Here is a 19323-nt window from a genome sequence, read left to right as displayed (position 1 = left end):
GGTTTTCTCCCAGGTCAATCTTTTGTGAGTGTTTTGATTTACTTTTTGGTAACCATAAAATGTTAGATAAAGTTTCAATTGGCTGGACATATCATCGGCCTATTAAAAGTTTAGTCTACAACAATGACTTTCAATGTTACAATACTATCCTCGATTGTGCTTGTGATAAGTTCAATGCTTTTTGCAAAGATTTTGGTGATTTAAGGAGGCATGCTTGCACTTGTGATCTCAAAGTAATTAATGATCCTGCAGTTAAAAAAAATCTTTGCTAAAGGTCTAAATCACATTCCAATTTTTCCAAAAAACCCCTACCTTGCTCTATCAGCTTTACTTAGCTGCTTGACTGACCTAGTCAGTACTCTCCGACTGGAGAAGATAGTCCTACTGGACTTAACCAAATCGGTTCAACAATGTTTTTTTCAAAAAGTAACTCTCTTACCACACAAATGGCTATCTACTCATAACACTTGATCACACATGACCTCAGTTTAAAATTTCAAAAACTTACACAAAATTGGTTTGTTGTTGGTTTTGATAGAGCAGCCAATTGTCCTACTCTTATTTGCAAAAACCTCACTTGGAAAGCGGCTCACTACGTCTATCTAGAGGTGAGTTTACTTTGCTTAACTTATCTCCCATTGAGATTACCGATATTATGTCAATTCACTATAATGATTCGGATATTCTCTTGAGACACTCAAACTACTTGTTTTATTTCCCACCTATAAACATCACAAACACGATTTCCGTTGGATATCTGATGCCTCGAACGGGGTCTTTACCAACATTACTAAAGACATTATTTTATGCCTTGACCTTATACTTACTGAGTTTGAATCAGTTTGCGCAATGAAACAAAAATTATGTTTGGACTTTCTCAAAATACAGTATAACCCCTTCTTGCTTGTTAAGAACTTCACTGAGGTCACTCTTAACCTCTCCAATCAGATCTTCCATCTCTTTTCTGCTGACATCACTCAATGTTACAAAAATATTTCACTCACACATGTGCACTATATTGCTACCCTTCGCTACCAGTCCATAGTTGGTCCCAAATCTTCTAATAGGCTAGACGTGGGGCTTTTTTTTCCCAAGAAAAGATCCTTCTATTAGTTAATAAGGTTGCCCATCGGGCTACAAATTGCCCCGATAAGAGGGGGCTACATTAGCATGAGGGGAGACTCTCCCAAGAAAAAATGGACCATGGTATAGAAAGGCACTGGTCACCAAAGCCGTAGGAATGCCTCGCGGCGCTCTCGTATACAGTTGGAGCTACCCTACAGCCTCTCGAACTGACCTCGAAGTGTATGGATCAGCTCTAGCTATATATCTCGTATAGTCTCCACCGGTGGGATGGGATGGGCCTCGAAGATGTGGAACCAATGGGCTCTCCATATGAACTAGAGAGTAAGGCTGCAGATAAGCTCCCAACAAAGCTCTCTCTATCACTGCTCCACTCCTGAGGCGTAAGCACTATGGCAGGCTGAAGTGTAGGCTGGCCCTCCTGTATCACAATCATCCTGCTAGCTGAGGACAGCATGAAGTGGTGGGCCCATGAGGGTGGACCAAGCAGCAACACCCCAAGTGTACTAACTAGCTGACAACAGGGCTGGCATCAGCCGTAGAATCCATAGCCAAACCTGCTGTGCCTTGGGACTGTCCCATAGACAATGCCTCTGTGACTCAAGTGGGTGGTCACAAGCGGCACAGCCCCCAATGGGTGGCCATTGTAGACCAACCAACTCCCCACTGCAGTAGCTCGATAGGCGACAAGCCACTGGAACATGGTGACTCTCTTCGATTGTTTGCTGTCCCACCAATGCTGCCAAAAGTCTATCAGGAACTCAACTGCGAGACCCTCCTCGTGCCAGTGACCTGCTGCCGTGGGGCAGGCTTCTCTTCGAGCAGCCAGTATGTGATTCCCAAGTCGTGCTGTGTATTGGAAGAAAGGGATCCCAGGGTGATCAACTGAAGCAAATGCTGAGGTGGAGGAGGTATTTGTGACTCATCTTGCTGTAGAGGGTCGAAACAGTTTCTTGTGGGTACCCATTGCTGCTTGTTGTAGAGGGTCGAAAGAGTTTCTTGTGGGTACCCATTGCTGCTGACCTGGTGCAAGCCGACCACTAAGGGTGCCAAACTCGTGTGTCGGTCCTTGGCGACGACAGCCACGAACTTGTTGCCAGTCCTCCTCTGCCTGGGGACCTGTCTTGGATGAGGTACCCGCCTGTGCTCCTAGTAGCCTTAGTAGGCTGGGTCTATGTCACGGGTCGGGGCCTCCTCCGTGGACAGGATTTCGCAAGATGGCCCATTAGTCTGCAAATGAAGCACTGATTCGGGAGCCCCAAATATTCCACGTTCTAACGGAGCCAACCACCACTCACCCTAGGTAGTAGAACGACCTTCGGGAGGGTGTGGGTGTCTTGAACCAGAACATGTGTTGATGATCTTTCTCGCCTCTACTAAAAGGCGGTCCTAGAGGAGGTGGCACACCTCTCCTCTGCTAGGTCGGGTGCCGATTATGTTGCAGATAAAAGAGGTGGCCTGAAGGCGCGCCACCTCGGCCTCTAAGCTCGCTTGCTGTGTCGGCGAAAGAGCAAGTCGGATGGTGGGTTCTGCGGTGTTGGGCGAGGGGGATTCAGTCGAGTTCCTCTGTGGCGGAGGAGAATCTTCCATTTGTGTTTGCTGCTGTGACGACGTACAAGGAAGGAATGAGTGTGAAGGAAGTGGGTTGGAAAGTGAAGAATGGCCGGCCAACTCCTTCATAGGAAAGGAAGAGAATGCAGCATAGTGGTGGTGGTGGTTTTGGGGGGGGGGGGGGGGGGGGGGGGGGGGGGTGTGATCAATCAGAGGCTGGGCGGGTTTAGCGTGGGCAGTGGCAGGGCGGGAAGAGGCGGGCAGAGCGCCGGGTTTTTGGGGGGAGGGGGTCAACAGCAATGGCGAGTGCAAGCAGCAACAGTGAACTGTTTTTTTTCTTGTGTTTTTGGTCAGAGGTGGGGTTAGTTGACCATGAAGCTAGCTGTGGAAAGTCCCAACTCCAAATGAGAAGGGAGAACAAAAAGCTATGACTCATATCTACTGAGAGGCGCTATGCTTCTACATTCACACACTCTGGTTGCGTCCTTCAACCTTTTCTCTCTTTCTTCCATATCCCTCTCTTGCAAGCTCTTCCTTGCCAAGGCATTTGTGTATCTCTACTCTAACAAGGTTATAGTGATTTATCACCAAGTCACTCCTCTTCAGCTCTACGTCACATCTTGCTAAAAGGATTCACTGCTCTTGAGCTTAAATTAAGCCCTTGTTACTCAATCCAAATCTCACTCAACTTAACAATATACAAGATTAAGCAATCAATCACATCATCAAGAACATATTCTTCATCATGTGAGATAGAGAGAAATATGGAGATTTCTATTGCAAAATGATAATCTTACAAGCATAGGTAAGCTTGGTGAAGATGCTCATACTAAGCAGCTTTGGAGTGTATGTGATGAAGCTTGTCTCATCACCTCAAGGCTCAAGCCCTTTTCCTTGGAAAGAGTGCACCATTCACATCAAAGTCCTTTGGTGCTCCATTAACAAGATTTAAAAATTCCTTACTTTGATTAGAGTTGCAAGTTATAGATGCGTACACTCCTTGATTAGGGTTTACAATTGGGTGGACAAGTTACAATCAGTTAGCCAAAACCTCTAAAAATGGTGTAGTCCTTCACAAATCCCATACAATTGAGACCCAAGACAAGCCTCAGACACTTTCCTAAGCTCAGTTGTCAAAATGTTACAAGGGTGTAATGAATAATTGGCAAAAGTGCATACTTTTAAATTTACAGTAATTGCCGCTTTGACAAAACTCTAAATGTAGGTTGCACGTCGAGCAAAATTTTGTGTGCTCATTTGGCTCCCAAATGGTCCGAAGGACCTCTTGTAGCTCCTTGCACCTAATGGCTGCTTATAGATACTAATAGATTTCATTCTTCTGTTATGTTGTTGTATAAGTGGGAATTTAAGTAGTGAAACCTATGTCAACTTGTGGGTGCACATTGGTACTAACAAATTGCACATTTCTTATGTGTTTCTGTAAGGATTTGAGGTTTAGGAGTCAAATTGGCATTTCTGTTGCTGTAAGAGTTTGAAGTTGGGATTCAAGTTGTCAGACTTTTGTCTAATGTATTTGATGTGACTTTGACTTTATATTAAGTTTTTGTAACATCTGCGTTAGCAGTAGTAGTTTTGTCTCTTCATTGAAAGGAAAGTATAGTCTCCTACTTAATGCAATTCTGAATATTCTTAATTTGAAGATATATGCATCTATGTGGATCTGTGTTTTGTGCAAATGTTTTACCCCTTTTAGTCCTTTAAGTTCAGATCTTTCTGCCCTGATTAGGCTACATATAAGGGTTAGTTTAGGTGGAGGTATGTGACTCCTCAGTGGCCTGTATCTAGCATTCTAACCCTCCATTATGGATACTCCTGTTTACTGATTTTGTGTGTCTACATATAATTACAATTTACTATGTTTTGTGCAAATGTTTTACCCCTATAGTTCTTTAAGTTCAGATCTTTCTGCCCTGATGAGGCTACATGTTATGTTTGGTTTAAATGGAGATATGCACCTCCTTAGTGGCCTGTATCTAGCATTCTAACCCTCCATTATGGATATATCTGTTTAGTATTGTTGTTGTCTACATATAATTACTATATTTCCAGACACCGAAAAATTTCATATTTCTTGTGCTTGTTATAACTTAGTTCTGGTAAAGCTATCAAGTTTAGAAAACACAGTGATCAACGGGACTGGGGTGGGTACTAAATATTTTTTGCAAAGTGGACATGTGAGGACTTGGGCAGATTTATCTTGAAGTGTTCTTTATGTAACAGCTTGACCTTTTGCAGGTTCCTTTGGACATTTTCAAGCTAGTAAATCAAGTGTGCACAAGGGAGGCCTGGAAACGGCAATCGGGAAGGCTGGTTTTGTTGCGACAAGAATATCTGTAACTTCCTTGTCTTCAAGAATGTCTGAAATGCATTCTAACAGGCTAGTTCTGTAGTGTGACTGGCTTTTGCCTTCACAAAGTCTGATAAATGGAGTGCTGAGTGGAATGCGGAACTGCAGGTAACCAAATTAAATCAGGAGATAGTACGAGCATTGGCATCGGGTATACAAATTTAGAATGGATATCAAAAGTTAGCTTGCTTTTTTCTTCCTTGCTTCTGCTTTACCTGTGACATCTTAGGATTTAACAATCTATTATTACTTCCAGAGGGCATTCCTGCTGTTGGAATTTCTCCCTTCTCTGCTGGTTGGTCAACCAGAAGTAGAGCCGTAAGTGTTTTTCCACGTTGTGTCTATGGTGCTTGGTAGTTGTCACAAAAAAAAAAAGTTAGGCTAGATGTGTTTGCATCACTTTTGTGGTTTTTGAAGTGAGGTCTGTATGTGTGACTAGTTTTGTTTTGTTCCTTTCCCCATGACTTCTACACTCTACATAGTGATATTAGAGCACAGGTTGGTAAGCAACAATCAACAGAGGTGCTTCGCACAGTTGCCAAAAAACAGCAAAAGTAGTCAATTATTTGCTCATTCTCTTCATTAGGGAGAATGTAGCAGGAAAACTATGTCGTGCTCTCTAATGTGGGTGCTTCTCAATGCAATATACACAGAAATCTGACTCCATGGCACACAACAAGACAATTGAAAGACATGGTGGCATAACTGAAATGATATACAGCAAGAAAATGAACTAGAAGTAGACACAACAAGATAGACCCCAAACTCAATATGAGCCCAGCTGCTCCCAATGTATCAACTACAGACTGACTGCCAACACACACAACTCCAGACGAAGTGCTCAACAGATACAATGGGGGTGTCGAGGCTCAAACAATGTAAGGACAGTGCTGTGACAATGACTGGACTCTAGACCAAAGACTCGTCCTCCTAGACCACACAAGACTGGCTATATATACGTTGTCTAGATCCCATCCATAGGTACTAAGAAATATCTCTGAGAGGCAGCTACAAATATCTGGGCTGTGGTGAGAAGTGATAGGCTAGATACGGTGTGCACTCGTCTACCACTCCTCCATCTTCCACCAGGTGCCTTTGATCAACTAGAGTGTCAACGATCCTGATCCATCAGCCAAATGGCTGCCCAAGGGTGAACCAAGATCAATTGTAACTACTAATTGCCTATCCAGTGACACTGTAGCCCAGCTACATGATGCCTGCCACAAGATGTAACAGGAGGGCACCACGTGCCAATGGAAAAGAACAGACAAAACAAACTTTAAGCACTTCAAAACAACTGAAGTGAAAGAGATGCACGACTCGCGAGTCATGGAGTGGCAGAGTTCCACCCCAAGAGAGCACTGGACCCAAATGATGGCGCCCCTTTCGGTATTTCTTTATATTGCTTCAACTTAGTAAAGCACCAGTGGCTCTACTCTGCATCTGCTCCCTCTAGAATGCCAGAGAGAGAGCCCATCGTTCATATATAAAGGCCCCAGGCCTTCTAAAAGCAGTTTACATGAAAAGCTCTAAACTTAAAAGCATTTGGTTGTAGCAGGCTACAGTGTCACTTTCACAGGACACACAGTTAGTACAGTTGGTCTAGGCTGGTTCACACTGGACGGGCTCTCTGGGCTGGGCAGTGACACGTGGCAGCAGAGATACGGACTGGTCTAGTGGACATCGTGGCCAGGTCACCACATGGCTGACATTTATGAGCCGTTGGTGGCTCTTTATGGTGGTACATATGAGTAGTAGTGGTTGGTCATCGGGATTATCTTCTTCACCTCTGGTCCAGCATCGTTGTCGAGAGGAGAGTGAGTCTATACACAGAGCACTGATTCACCATCCCTGCACATCTGAGCCTCGACACCCCATTGTACCTGAGAGTCCTGGGCTGGAGCTGAGTGTGCTGCCACGCCAGAGTCTGTATCAGTTCTTTGAGATAGTCGAGTCATTTGTTGTGGTCTACGGTTGCTGTTGTGTCTTTGTGAGCTCAGTTGTTGTCTGTTGTTTCCCTTCTTTTCAGTCTGTTTGAGTGAGATTGTCACGCACATTGCAGTGAGGACCACCCACTGTAGAGAGCACGGCACATCATCCGCGCTACAGGTGCTCTCATTTTGGCGATCATGGTGGGACCTCAAAGGAAGTCTCACTCTTGTTGAGATACAAATCGTGAAGCTAATTGGTTGTTACCTAGCTCCGCACACTTGCTTACACTGTGTAGATAGTCTGCTGGTCTGGTCCTCTCTCGCCCTGGTCCAACCAGTCCTCGTCCTCGTCCCGGGTCCTAGTCTAGTCCTCGCCCTGGTCCAGTCCTCCTCGTCCTGCCAGCTAGGTGGTCTAGTCACTGGTCCTAGACCAGGTGGTCTAGTCACTATCCTCACTCGTCCTGGTTTAAACCTGTGTTGTTCAGCCCATAGTTAGAGTTTTCTTTCCCAAAGCTTGGTTGGATTGGTGGTCGCTGCATGATCCATACAAGGAGGTTAGTCGAGCGTCAAAGCGCACTACTGAGTCCTCTGCAGTACTACAATAGAAGACGATCCTTGGAACCGGTTAGAAGCCCATCAACCTCATCAACCATACCTCCACATACGACATCACCCATTCCTCCCTCCTGTTTCATATCTTCCAGATCACCTTCTCCAGTAAAGCTCTCTCCTATTCTGCTACAGTAGGCTACTGAGCAAGAGGCTCAGCAAGGGGCCATGCAGCCGTTGGCTAGCGTTTTGGCTAAGGTAAACATCAAGTTCCCTACATTCAAAGGACTCTCTTCAGAAGATGCTGACGACCATGCAAGGAGGTTTGTATCTCTCTGCAGAGGTCGTGGCCTCAACCGAGAAGATGCCTACTTAGTACTCTTCCCATCTACCTTGGATGGTTTGGCAGACAAGTGGTACAGCCAGTTCGCAGAGAACCATTTTGCAACTTGGACAGCTTTAAGACAACAGTTCTGTGTAGTATTTAGGCCAGGTGACTACCAGGAAAAGGTTTTGGATGAGTTGGCCAACATGGTGCTCCAACCAGAGGAGACTTTTGCAGAACTCATGACTAAAACCAAGTTCCTGGTCGCCAAGCTTCCTCAACCACCAGGTGAGTTCATGGTCAAGAAATGGGTAGAGAAGGCGCTTCCAAAGACTTCTCAGCAAAAACTGAGAGAGAATCTCCGACCTGATGCCACGTCGGAGGAATTTGTTGCTGCTGCTACTAGAATAGAGGGGGCAAGGAAGTTGTTTACCGACCCTTCTCAGGTAGAGACTGCCTCGGTACTCTTGGAGAGTCCGTCCGACCCTTTGACTTCCTTACGTCGGGAACTGGAAGCCCTAAAACTACAACGAGCTCTACAAGAGGAGAAATCAATCTCTCTCAAAGAGGAGAAGCCCCCACATCACGAAGCTTTGGATCAAATCAAGAGGGAGTTAGAAGAGCTTCGGTCTCGGCAGGAGACTAAGGCTATGGTATGGTGCAGCTCGTGTCGCTCTCCAGGACATCCTCCACAGGACTGTCCCCTTCGAGCTTATTGCCACTTCTGTGAAAAGTTTGGGCATGAGGACAAGGACTGCTACTACCTCAAGGGATTGCGACAACTACAACAAAGTCTTGGTCCTACTCTTCAGCAAGGGCCAGCGTCTGCATCTAACATGGTTTCTCCATGTGGTCATCCACACCATATGCCACCTTTGCCGACAGCCCCTCCTATGCAAGGTATGCAAAGTACTTTTCCGTCTCAGAGCTTTTATCATACCCATGCTCCCTCATCCCCTCAAAACTTCTATGCCTCCACCTCCAACTCCATGCACCAGGAGCAAGGACCACCTCGTCCGTCGACTCGCCCTTTGAATCGGCCCATTTTGTGCTACAGATGCGGGGAATATGGGCATTACCAAAGCAAATGCCCCCTGCCAGAAGGGTCCCCTCCGTGCCGTCATTGCCCTGAAACGAAGGATCACTACAGTAAGGATTGCCCTAAACTTCGTGCATCCACTGCTTCGAACTCAATTCAAAGCCAGAATGAGTTTGCCTTTCCCAAGCTCAATTTGATAGCAGTGAGCACCGTTTCTCAGCCGCCCCCTTCTACCCACGTGGTTACCCCTCAAAATAAGCCGCAGCAGTTGGCAGAGGAGCCATCGGGCATCCTCACCCGGGCCCAGAGAGCTGCTCTCGGTCTTAGCATTCCATCAAGTTCAACTCCACCACACATTCTCACACCAGTGGATACCCTGCCTGCAACTATTAACAAGCCATCCCCCAGTGCCATGAAGGAATCCAAATCCTTGCTCTCCGATATTGATGAAGCTTTCTTGGAAGCAGTTTCCGATCTACAGAAGATCAAGGTACCAGAGGAACAACAACAGGTAGAAAAAGAGAAGCTTACAGTAGAGTCAGTTTTGAAGAACACCTTCCAACAAGTGTCCCTGTATGACATGCTGCGACTAGATGCAAAGTTTAGAAGTGACACCCTTGCTGTTATTCAATCACTTTATCCTGGAGCAGGTCCTAGTGGTGGGCACCTCCTAGTGCGACCATCAGAGTCCTATATGATATCCAATCCTGCTGCTCCACTCATTGATTATAGAAGCCCTCGCCTGACAGTGTCCGTTTTGGGTAGGCAATTCTCAGGAGTGATAGTGGATGGTGGATCTGGCATCAACCTGATGCCCGAGTTCACTATGTTAGCTCTAGGTCTACAGCCTACTTGCCCTGCTCCCTTCACAGTTACATTGGCCGACCAACGGACAATCTACCCTGTGGGCATAGTGGATAATGTGCCTCTGCAGGTACCAGACTTTACTTTTAACTTGGATTTTGTTGTGGTTCGTCTTCCCCAGGTTGAGGGCAGATTTCCTTTGCTCATTGGAAGACCATGGCTGCGACACACTAAAGCACTTCATGATTGGGGAAACGACGCAATGTGGATACATACTTCTGGCTCCTCGATGCAACCCATTCTCTTAGAAGGTGGTATGGATCCCGTGGTGCAGCAAGTTTCTTTGTCAATGGAAACCAAACCTGAACAAGAACAGCCTACTACACCTGAAGGGTCAGATGAAGATCTGCTCGAGTGGTTGGAGGCTACCAAATCTATGCCTTGTTATGGAGTCTCTATTCACTCTTGGCTTGAAGATACACCCTCTTCAAATGTTTCCACAGTCACTAAACCTAATGTGCCAGCTCAAGAGTTGAAGGTCACAGAAGATACTCCTTATGTGCTCTCGGTGAAAGCCCTCTTGATGAAAGCCGTTGAATTTGGAAAGCCTATGAAAAAGTATATAAGGGGGAAGAAATATCCCCTACAGGAGTTCACCACCCCTCAAACATCAACCCCTGTGGTGTTTGCTTCTCCGACCAGAACAAAGCTCTCCTCTGCGTCTAGCAGACTCCCTTCACAGAGCCCGTCCTGCAAGATGAATTCCAAGATCATGATATTTGTCTTGGTCATGATAGTTGGGTGCTTCTTATTTGCCCCTAGTCCCCCTCATCCCCTCGCCCTACCCTCCCCCCCTCCCACTCGCCCTCGCCCCCTCAGTACCCCTCGCCCTACCCCCTCTCCCACTCCCCTCGCCCCCTCACTACCCCTCGCCCTACCCTCACCCCCTCGCCCTCGCCCTAGTCCTAGTCCCTCCCCGTCCCCTCGCCCTACCCTCCCCCTCGCCCCCACACTACCCCTCGCCCTACCCTCACCCCCTCGCCCTACCCTCCCCCCTCACCCCCTCGCCCTAGTCCTAGTCCCTCACCCCCTACCCCCTTTCCCCCTCGCCTCGCCCTAGTCTCACCCCGTCGCCCTTGCCCTCGCCTTCGCCCTAGTCCCTTTCCCCTCTCGCCCTTGCCCTCGCCCTCGCCCTCGCCCTCGCCCTAGTCCCTCCCCCTCTCCCCCTCGCCCTCGCCCTACCCTCCCCCTCACCCCCTCACCGCTACCCACTCCCTCTCGCCCCTACCCTCCCTTGCCCACCCCCTCATCTTCCCCTCGCCCCTAACCACCCCCTCTCGCCCCTACCCAGTAACTCTCGCCTCTACCCTCCTCCTCACATTCCCTAGTCCCTACCCAACCCCCCTCGCCCCGACCCTCCCCCTTACAATCCCTCGCCCCTACCCACCCCCTCACCTTCGCCTTGCCCCTACCCACCCCCCGTCGCCCCTACCCACCCCCTCACCTTCCACTCGCCCCTACCCAGTAACCCTCGCCCCTACCCACCCCCCCCCCCCCTTCCCCTCACCCCTACCCACCCCCCTCGCCCCTACCCACCCTCTCCCTTCCCCTCGTCCCTACCCACCCCCTCCCTTCCCCTCGTGTCCCCAGGAGGTGTATTTTTCCTGTTGCCTTCCGTAAATAAGTACTAGATATTTTTATTTATTTATTTTTTTACTTGGTTTCCCCGGAACCCTTGAAAAGGTGCAAGTGGACATTGCATGGCCAGCATGAAACGGCTGTGGCCGAATAGGTTTCTCACAGTGGGAGTCTGGGTCGGTCAGTTTGGGACTGGTTGGGCCAGTTAGCACTGAATTCTGATGAGTATGGAAGCGTGTGTGCGCCAAATGAAGTCTGGGCCACTCGGAAAGTCACCTATAACTTTATAAGTCAGTGGGAACTAGAGAATTAACTCAAAAGGGGCAAACTGGACACATGGCGGCTCCAGGCAGTTTTGCCACTTCCAGCATGAAGAGGGGGCGCCCAATTTGAGAGAGGAGGCTGATTTTTGAACACAAGTGAGCTATAGTGTGTGTGTGAGTAGTGGGTGCAAGTCTACAGCTTTAATGGAAAGCTTGCCTTCTCCTCTGTCTCATGTAGCGCGATGACTTGCTCTCGTGCATCTCTCTCTCCCCTTTGGCACATATGGTAATGCCCCACTAGTTGGGCTACTCAGATGAACATGTACAATTCTGGGGGTTTATGCACGTTTGCCAAGGCAAGAGCCTTCTGAACAGGAACCGGATTATCTAATTGCTAATCCCCCACAGGTACGCACAGTTCCATCGCGAAAGATTGCAAGTTCGGAGAGTTTTCTCACGTGAAAACTCGTCCAATTCACAGGGGAACTATCCCATTGCGTGCGGGAGCCCTTGGGACACGCGTAGGTTCGTGGTGCATGTGCATTGACTATCGCGCCTTGAATAAGAATACTATCAAGAACAGGTTCCCCATACCGAGGATAGATGACATTCTTGATCGGCTTGAGGGAGCGTCATTGTTTACAAGAATAGACCTAAAGAGTGGGTACCATCAGATACGCATTAGGCCAAAAGATGTCCATAAGACTGCGTTCAGGACAACATTTGGTCTCTATGAATTTCTTGTTATGCCATTTGGTCTCACAAATGCTCCTGCCACGTTTAATAGAATGATGGACATAATTTTTAGAACGCATAGAAACTTCGTGGGTACCTTCTTTGACGACATGATTGTCTATTCGAAGTCTAAAGAGGAGCATAGGGATCACTTGACTGCAGTTTTCAATGAGTTACGTAAGAACAGACTACTCATTAATGCGAAGAAGAGTGAATTCTTTTTGCAAGAGATTCACTTCCTTGGGCACATTGTTTCAAAGGATGGGGTACGCATTGTAGCAGGGCTACAGTGTCACTTCACATGGCAGACAGTTGGACAGTTGGCTACACTGGGTTTGGTTCACACTGGACGGACCCTCTGGACGGACCTCTGGTCTAGGGAGTGACACGTGGCAAGGTACCTACCGACGGTGGTCTAGTGGACCTCGTGGCCAGGTCACCACATGGCTGACATTATGAGCCGTTGGTGGCTCTTTATGGTGGTACATATGAGTAGTAGCGGTTGGTGATGTTATCATCTTCTTCACCTTTGATCTTGTACGTAGTCGTCTAGAGCGAGTCTTACACAGAGCACTGCTTCACCATCCTTGCACATCTGAGCCTCGACACCCCATTTGTACCTATGAGTCCTGGGCTGGAGCTGAGGGTGCTGCCACGCCAGAGTCTGTACATGGTTCTTTATGGTTCTTTGAGCGAGTCGAGTCCACATGCTCTGGTCCACTGTTGTGACTCTGTTGTTATCCATTGTTTCTGTGTTTCATTCTGTTTGAGAGAGTTTCCATTTGTTTGAGTGAGATTGTCACGCACATTGCACTGAGGGGCACCCACACTGTAGAGAGTACGACACATTATCCGCGCTACAGGTGCTCTCATTTTGGCGATCACGGTGGGACCTCAACTGAAATCTCACTCTCTGAGGTGCAAATCTTGAAGGTGCAAATCTTGAAGCTAGTTAGGTTTATCTAGCTTTGCCTACCTTCGCCAACCTTGCCTTGCACTGTTCTCCTCTCGCCTAGTCCAACTAGTCTAGTCCCCTCTCGCCTGGTCCAACTGGTCTAGTCTTCTCTCGCCCTGGTCCAACATGTCCTCGTCCCTGGTCTAGACCTCCTCGACCCTGGTCTAGTCCTCCTCGTCCTTGGTCTCGTCCCTGGTCCAGCCGGGTCTAGTCACTTACCTGGTCTGTTTTGGTCTGGTGGAGTCTAGACCTGTCACAAGTTTTCTTGCCCCAAGCGTGGTTGGACTGGTGGTCACTGCATGACACATACAAGGAGGTCAGTCGAGCGTCAAAGCTCACTACTGAGCCCTCTGAAGTACTATCACAGAAGATGACCTTTGACACCTTGTAGAAATCCTTCAACCTCATCACCTATACCTCCACATATCACATCACCCATTCCTTCATCAGGTTCCCCATCTTCCCGATCACCTTCTCCAATAAAGCTCTCTCCTATTCTGATACAGCAAGCTATAGAGCAACAGGCTCAGCAAGGAATCATGGAGCCACTAGCTAGTGTTTTGGCCAAGGTAAACATCAAGTTCCCTACCTTCAAAGGGCTTTCTTCAGAAGATGCTGACGACCATGCAAGAAGATTTGTATCTCTCTGTAGAGGACGTGGTCTTAACGGGGAAGATGCTTATCTGGTACTTTTCCCATCCACCTTGGACGGCTTAGGAGACAAATGGTACAGCCAATTTGCAGAGAATCATTTTGCAACTTGGGCAGACTTAAGACAACAATTCTGTGCAGCTTTCAGGCTGGGTGACTACCAAGAGAAAGTGTTGGATGAGTTGGCCAACATGGTGCTCCAGCCAGAGGAGACTTTTGCGGAGCTTATGACCAAAACCAAGTCTCTGGTTGCCAAGCTTCCCCAACAACCCGGTGAATTCATGGTTAAGAAGTGGGTGGAGAAGGCGCTTCCAAAAACCTCTCAGCAAAAACTCCGGGAGAGCCTCCGACCTGACGCCACTCTGGAGGAATTCATCGCAGCTACTACTAGAATAGAGGGGGCTAGGAAGCTGTCCAACAACTCTCCTCACATAGATACTCCCTCTGTGTTCTCAGAAGGTGGTCCTGCTAATCCTTTGACTTCCTTGCGCAGGGAACTGGAAGCCCTAAAGTTACAGCGAGCTCTTCAAGAGGAGAGGTCCTTCTCTCTTAGACAAGAGAAGCCTCCAAATCATGAGGCATTGGAACAGATTAAGCATGAGCTAGAAGAGCTCAAGTGTCAGCAAGAGACTAAGGCTACGGTTTGGTGTAGCTCATGCCGCTCTCCAGGGCACCCTCCACAGGAATGCCCCCTTCGGGTTTACTACCACTTCTGTGAAAAATTTGGACATGATGACAAGGATTGTTACTACCTAAAGGGATTGCACAAAATACAGCAAAGTCTTGGTCCTTCTCTCCAACAAGGGTTAGCACCATCATCCAACATGGTTTCCCACTACGGCCATCCCAACTACATGCCACCTTTGCTCAATACCCCTGCTGTCCAAGGTATGTCAAGTACTTTCCCGACTCAAAGTTTTTATAATGCTAATGCCACCTCAACCCCTCAGAGCTTCTACACTTCAGCCTCCAACTCCATGCAGCAACCACCTCGTTCCCCGTTTCGTCCTTCCAATCGGCCCATACTCTGCTACAAATGCGGAGAGTATGGGCATTATCAGAGCAAATGCCCTCTGCCAGAAGGCTCTTCTCCGTGCCAACTTTGCCCTGAGGCTCAGGATCACTACACTAAGGATTGTCCAAAACAACACGCCTCTACCTCTGCGAGCCCAAGTCAGAGCCAACCTGAATTCACCTTTCCCAAGATCAATTTGATAGCAGTTAGTACCAACCCCAAGCCACCCCTTTCTGCCCATATGATTGCCTCTCAAGACAAGTTGCAGCTGGTAGAGGAGCCAGCTGGTGTCCTCACACGAGCTCAGAGGGCAGCCCTCGGCCTCAATCTTCCAGCAGGTACAGCCCTTTCCTCCCCAATGCCTACACCTCCTCTAGCAGCTGACATGCCATCCCCTAGTGCTAAGAAAGGATCTTTTACTATGCTCTCCGATATTGATGGGGCTTTCTTAGAAGTAGTTGCTGACTTACAAAAGATCAAAGCACCAAAGGAACAACAACAGGTAGAAAAAGCGAAGCATACAGCAGAGACAGTCTTGAAGAACACTTTCCAACAAGTGTCCCTCTATGACATGTTGCGACTAGATGCAAGTTTCAGAAGTGACACCCTTGCAGTTATTCAGTCACTTTACCCTGGAGCAGGTCCTAATGGCGGGCACCTCCCAGTGCGACCGTCAGAGTCCTATATGATATCCAATCTTGCTGCTCCACTCACTGATTATAGAAGCCCTTGCCTGACAGTGTCCATTTTGGGTCGACAATTCTCAGGAGTGATAGTGGATGGTGGATCTGGCATCAACCTGATGCCCGAGTTCACTATGTTAGCTCTAGGTTTAAAACCTACTCGCCTTGCTCCCTTCACAGTTACATTGGCCGACCAGCGGACAGTCTACCCAGTGGGCATAGTGGACAATGTGCCTCTGCAGGTACAAGACTTTACTTTTAACTTGGATTTTGTTGTGGTTCGTCTTCCCTAGGTTGAGGCCGTGTTTCCTTTGCTCATTGGAAGACCATGGCTGCGACACACTAAAGCACTTCATGATTGGGGAAACGACGCTATGTGGATACATACTTCTGGCTCCTCGATGCAACCCATTCTCTTAGAAGGTGGTATGGATCCTGTGGTGCAGCAAGTTTCTTTGTCAATGGAAACCAAACCTGAACAAGAACAACCTACTACACCTGAAGGGTCAGATGAAGATCTGTTGGAGTGGTTAGAGGCTACCAAATCTATGCCTTGTTATGGAGTCTCTATTCACTCTTTGCATGAAGATACACCCTCTTCAAATGGTGCCACAGTAACTACACCAAATGAGCCACCTGAGCCTATGAAGAAGTATAGAAGCAATAAGAAATCTCCTCTACAAACACCTTTCGTGTCTGCTTCTCCGACCAGAACAAAGCTCTCCTTTGTGTATAGCAAACTCCCTTCACAGAGCCGGTCCTGCAAGATGAATTCTAAGATCATGATCGTTGTATTGCTCATGGTAGCTGCGTGCTCATTATTTGCACCTATCTACCCTATCCCCCTCTCCCCCTCTTCCCCTCACTACCCCTCGCCTTACCCTCCCCCTCGCCCTAGTCCCTCACCCTCCCTCCCCCCTCTCCCCCTCGCCCTCGTCCTACCCTTCCCCTCGCCTAGTCCCCCTCACTACCCTCGCCCTCGCCCTAAGTCTCTCCCCCTCGCCCCTACCCCTCGCCCTAGTCCCTCCCCCTCATCCCCTCGTCCTCCCCCTACCCACCCCCTCTCGCCCCTACCCACCCCTTCCTACCCTTGCCCCTACCCACCCCTCACTCCCTCTCGCCCCTACCCACCCCAGCTTGCCCTCGCCCCTACCCAGCCCTTCCTCGCCCCTACCCACCCCCTCACTCCCTCTCGCCCCTACCCAGCCCCCCCTCGCCCCTACCCACCCCCTTTCCCCCTCGCCCCTACCTATCTCCTCTCCCTAATGGGATACTCTCTCCAAAATAATGCACAGCCCAAACAAGCAGCCTAGAAGCAGTGTATTTTGTGTTCATTCCCTGCATTGAGAGAGCACCTGTAGGTAGGTAGATAGGAGTGAAATTCACACCTACATATCTTCAGTCAGCGGGACTAGATGTAAAAGTTTTGGCAGTTCGTGCTCTACTTGCTGCCATCTGTTTTCATGCATATTAGCAGGTCTCATACATGATTTTGCAGAGGGTTTCACCTCAAACTCAATTAGTAGGCAATTACGTGAAGCAACTGGTGGTCATTGTTACCTCTATTCTTTTCTTCACGACCCCTGTTTCCCCATCAATGGCATTGGCACTGGTATTGCTTTGGCTGGAGTCTTTGCGTACTCACGGGTGAAGCAGCAAAAGAAGAAGCCTGAAAAGTCTGAGTGGCAAACAAAACTTGAAGTTGACTTAGGACAATGCTTAAGGCACACTTCATTTGTCAGAGCTAAACATTTGATATCGATTGGTTGCGATTGGTTGAAGAGCTACCGGTCACTTACTTCCTGCTGTGGAGCTTTATTATATTTTGCCAATTGGGATTCTTGGATTATGAAATCATACTGCGTCCCGCTTCTCCAAAGGATTAAAAATTTGCAAGCAGTGCAATGTGTTTAAACTCCATTTTTGGGCCTAGAACCTGCTTCAAGAAGGATGTACATATGCAGTACCTAATGGTTTTCTTTCACAGTTTTTCAGTATTTCCTCTCACCAAGACGGTGAGCGGTCTTGTGGCGGGCAACCTGTAGCAGGGCTACAGTGTCACTTCACAGGGCAGACAGTTGGACAGTTGGCTACACTGGGTCTGGTTCACACTGGACGGACCCTTTGGACGGACCTCTGGTCTAGGGAGTGACACGTGGCAAGGTACCTACCGACGGTGGTCTAGTGGACCTCGTGGCCAGGTCACCACATGGCTGACATTATGAGCCGTTGGTGGCTCTTTATGGTGGTACATATGAGTAGTAGCGGTTGGTGATGTTATCATCTTCTTCACCTTTGATCTTGTATGTAGTCGTCTAGAGCGAGTCTTACACAGAGCACTGCTTCACCATCCCTGCACATCTGAGCCTCGACACCCCATTTGTACCTGTGAGTCCTGGGCTGGAGCTGAGGGTGCTGCCACGCCAGAGTCTGTACATGGTTCTTTATGGTTCTTTGAGCGAGTCGAGTCCACATGCTCTGGTCCATTGTTGTGACTCTGTTGTTATCCATTGTTTCTGTGTTTCATTCTGTTTAAGAGAGTTTCCATTTGTTTGAGTGAGATTGTCACGCACATTGCACTGAGGGGCACCCACACTGTAGAGAGCACGACACATTATCCGCGCTACACGCATGGATCCCGCTAAAGTGGAAGCAATTAGGTCATGGCCAGACTTGAAGTTCGTACACGACATTCGAAGCTTTCTAGGCTTATGTTCCTACTACAGGAGGTTCATCCGAAATTTTGCCGAGATTGCTTCTCCACTCCATGCACTACAAGGAAAAGGAGTTACTTTCAAGTGGACAGCTAAGGAAATTTTAGCGTTCAAACACTTGAAAGAGAAGCTGACTTCAGATCCGGTAATCATTTTGCCAGATCTTTCAAAACTTTTTGTGGTTCAGTGTGATGCATGTGGCCATAGTCTTGGTGCAGTTCTAATGTAGAATGGCCGAGTAGCCGCATATGAGAGCAGAATTCTTTTGAAGACTGAAAGGAACTTGCAAGTCTATGAGAAAGAATTGTTGGCAGTAATTCATGCTCTCACTAGTTGGAAACACTATCTGCTAGGGGCTGATTTTGTTGTCCAAACGGATCATCAAACCTTGCGATACTTTCTCACACAGACGAAGTTGTCTGAGAAGCACATGCGATGGGCAAACATCTTGTCAATGTTCCATTTTCAGATTGTGCATGTGCAAGGGAAAAAGAACGTGGTGGCTGATGCGTTGTCACGAAAGTCCCAAATTTCAGAAATGTCAATTCCGTACCATTGTGAACTAGACGAAATGAAGACACAATATGCTGAAGATTCAGATTTTGCAAGGATCTATGACCAGCTTGTTGATGGGCAACATCATGAGCACTATATGCTTAAGAATGACTTTCTCATGATGCATGGAAAGTTATGCGTTACCAAACAGTTACGGCCCAAGATTTTGATGGAAAGTCACGCTCCACCTTATGCTGGGCATCGTGGAATTGATGCGACAGTGAAAGGGGTTGAGGCATTCTTCTATTGGCCAGCTTTGCATCAAGATGTTGACACATTTGTAAGATCATGCTTAGTATGCCAAAAAGTCAAATTTGACAGACAAAAGCAACCGGGATTGTTGCAGCCATTGCCGATCCTAGATAGGCCACGGGAAAGCATAGCAATGGACTTTATCTTTTATCTTCCAAGGACGCAAACAGGCAATGATGGGATTTGGACTATTATTTGTAGGTTCAGTAAGC

The 19323-nt window shown here is 48.0% G+C and overlaps 1 protein-coding gene across 3 annotated transcripts in view; it reads left to right on the top strand.

The window, feature by feature from the left end:
- LOC147433713 (Amino acid kinase family protein) overlaps window positions 1-19323 on the top strand; it is a 205453-nt gene that overhangs the window by 23179 nt on the left and 162951 nt on the right. For all 3 annotated transcript variants that reach the window (XM_086490341.1, XM_086490342.1, XM_086490343.1), the window contains exons 3-5: window positions 4891-4988; window positions 5111-5153; window positions 5259-5320. In XM_086490341.1, the coding sequence (XP_086346467.1) occupies window positions 4891-4988; window positions 5111-5153; window positions 5259-5320 (203 nt within the window). The remainder of the gene's footprint in view (window positions 1-4890; window positions 4989-5110; window positions 5154-5258; window positions 5321-19323) is intronic.

This window comes from Adiantum capillus-veneris, chromosome 19 (assembly GCF_014529385.1).
Source record: "Adiantum capillus-veneris isolate H3 chromosome 19, ASM1452938v2, whole genome shotgun sequence".
In the NCBI taxonomy this organism is placed as follows: Eukaryota; Viridiplantae; Streptophyta; class Polypodiopsida; order Polypodiales; family Pteridaceae; genus Adiantum; species Adiantum capillus-veneris.
The sequence above is the reverse complement of the archived record's forward strand: the minus strand, read 5'-3'. Positions and strand labels throughout refer to the sequence as shown.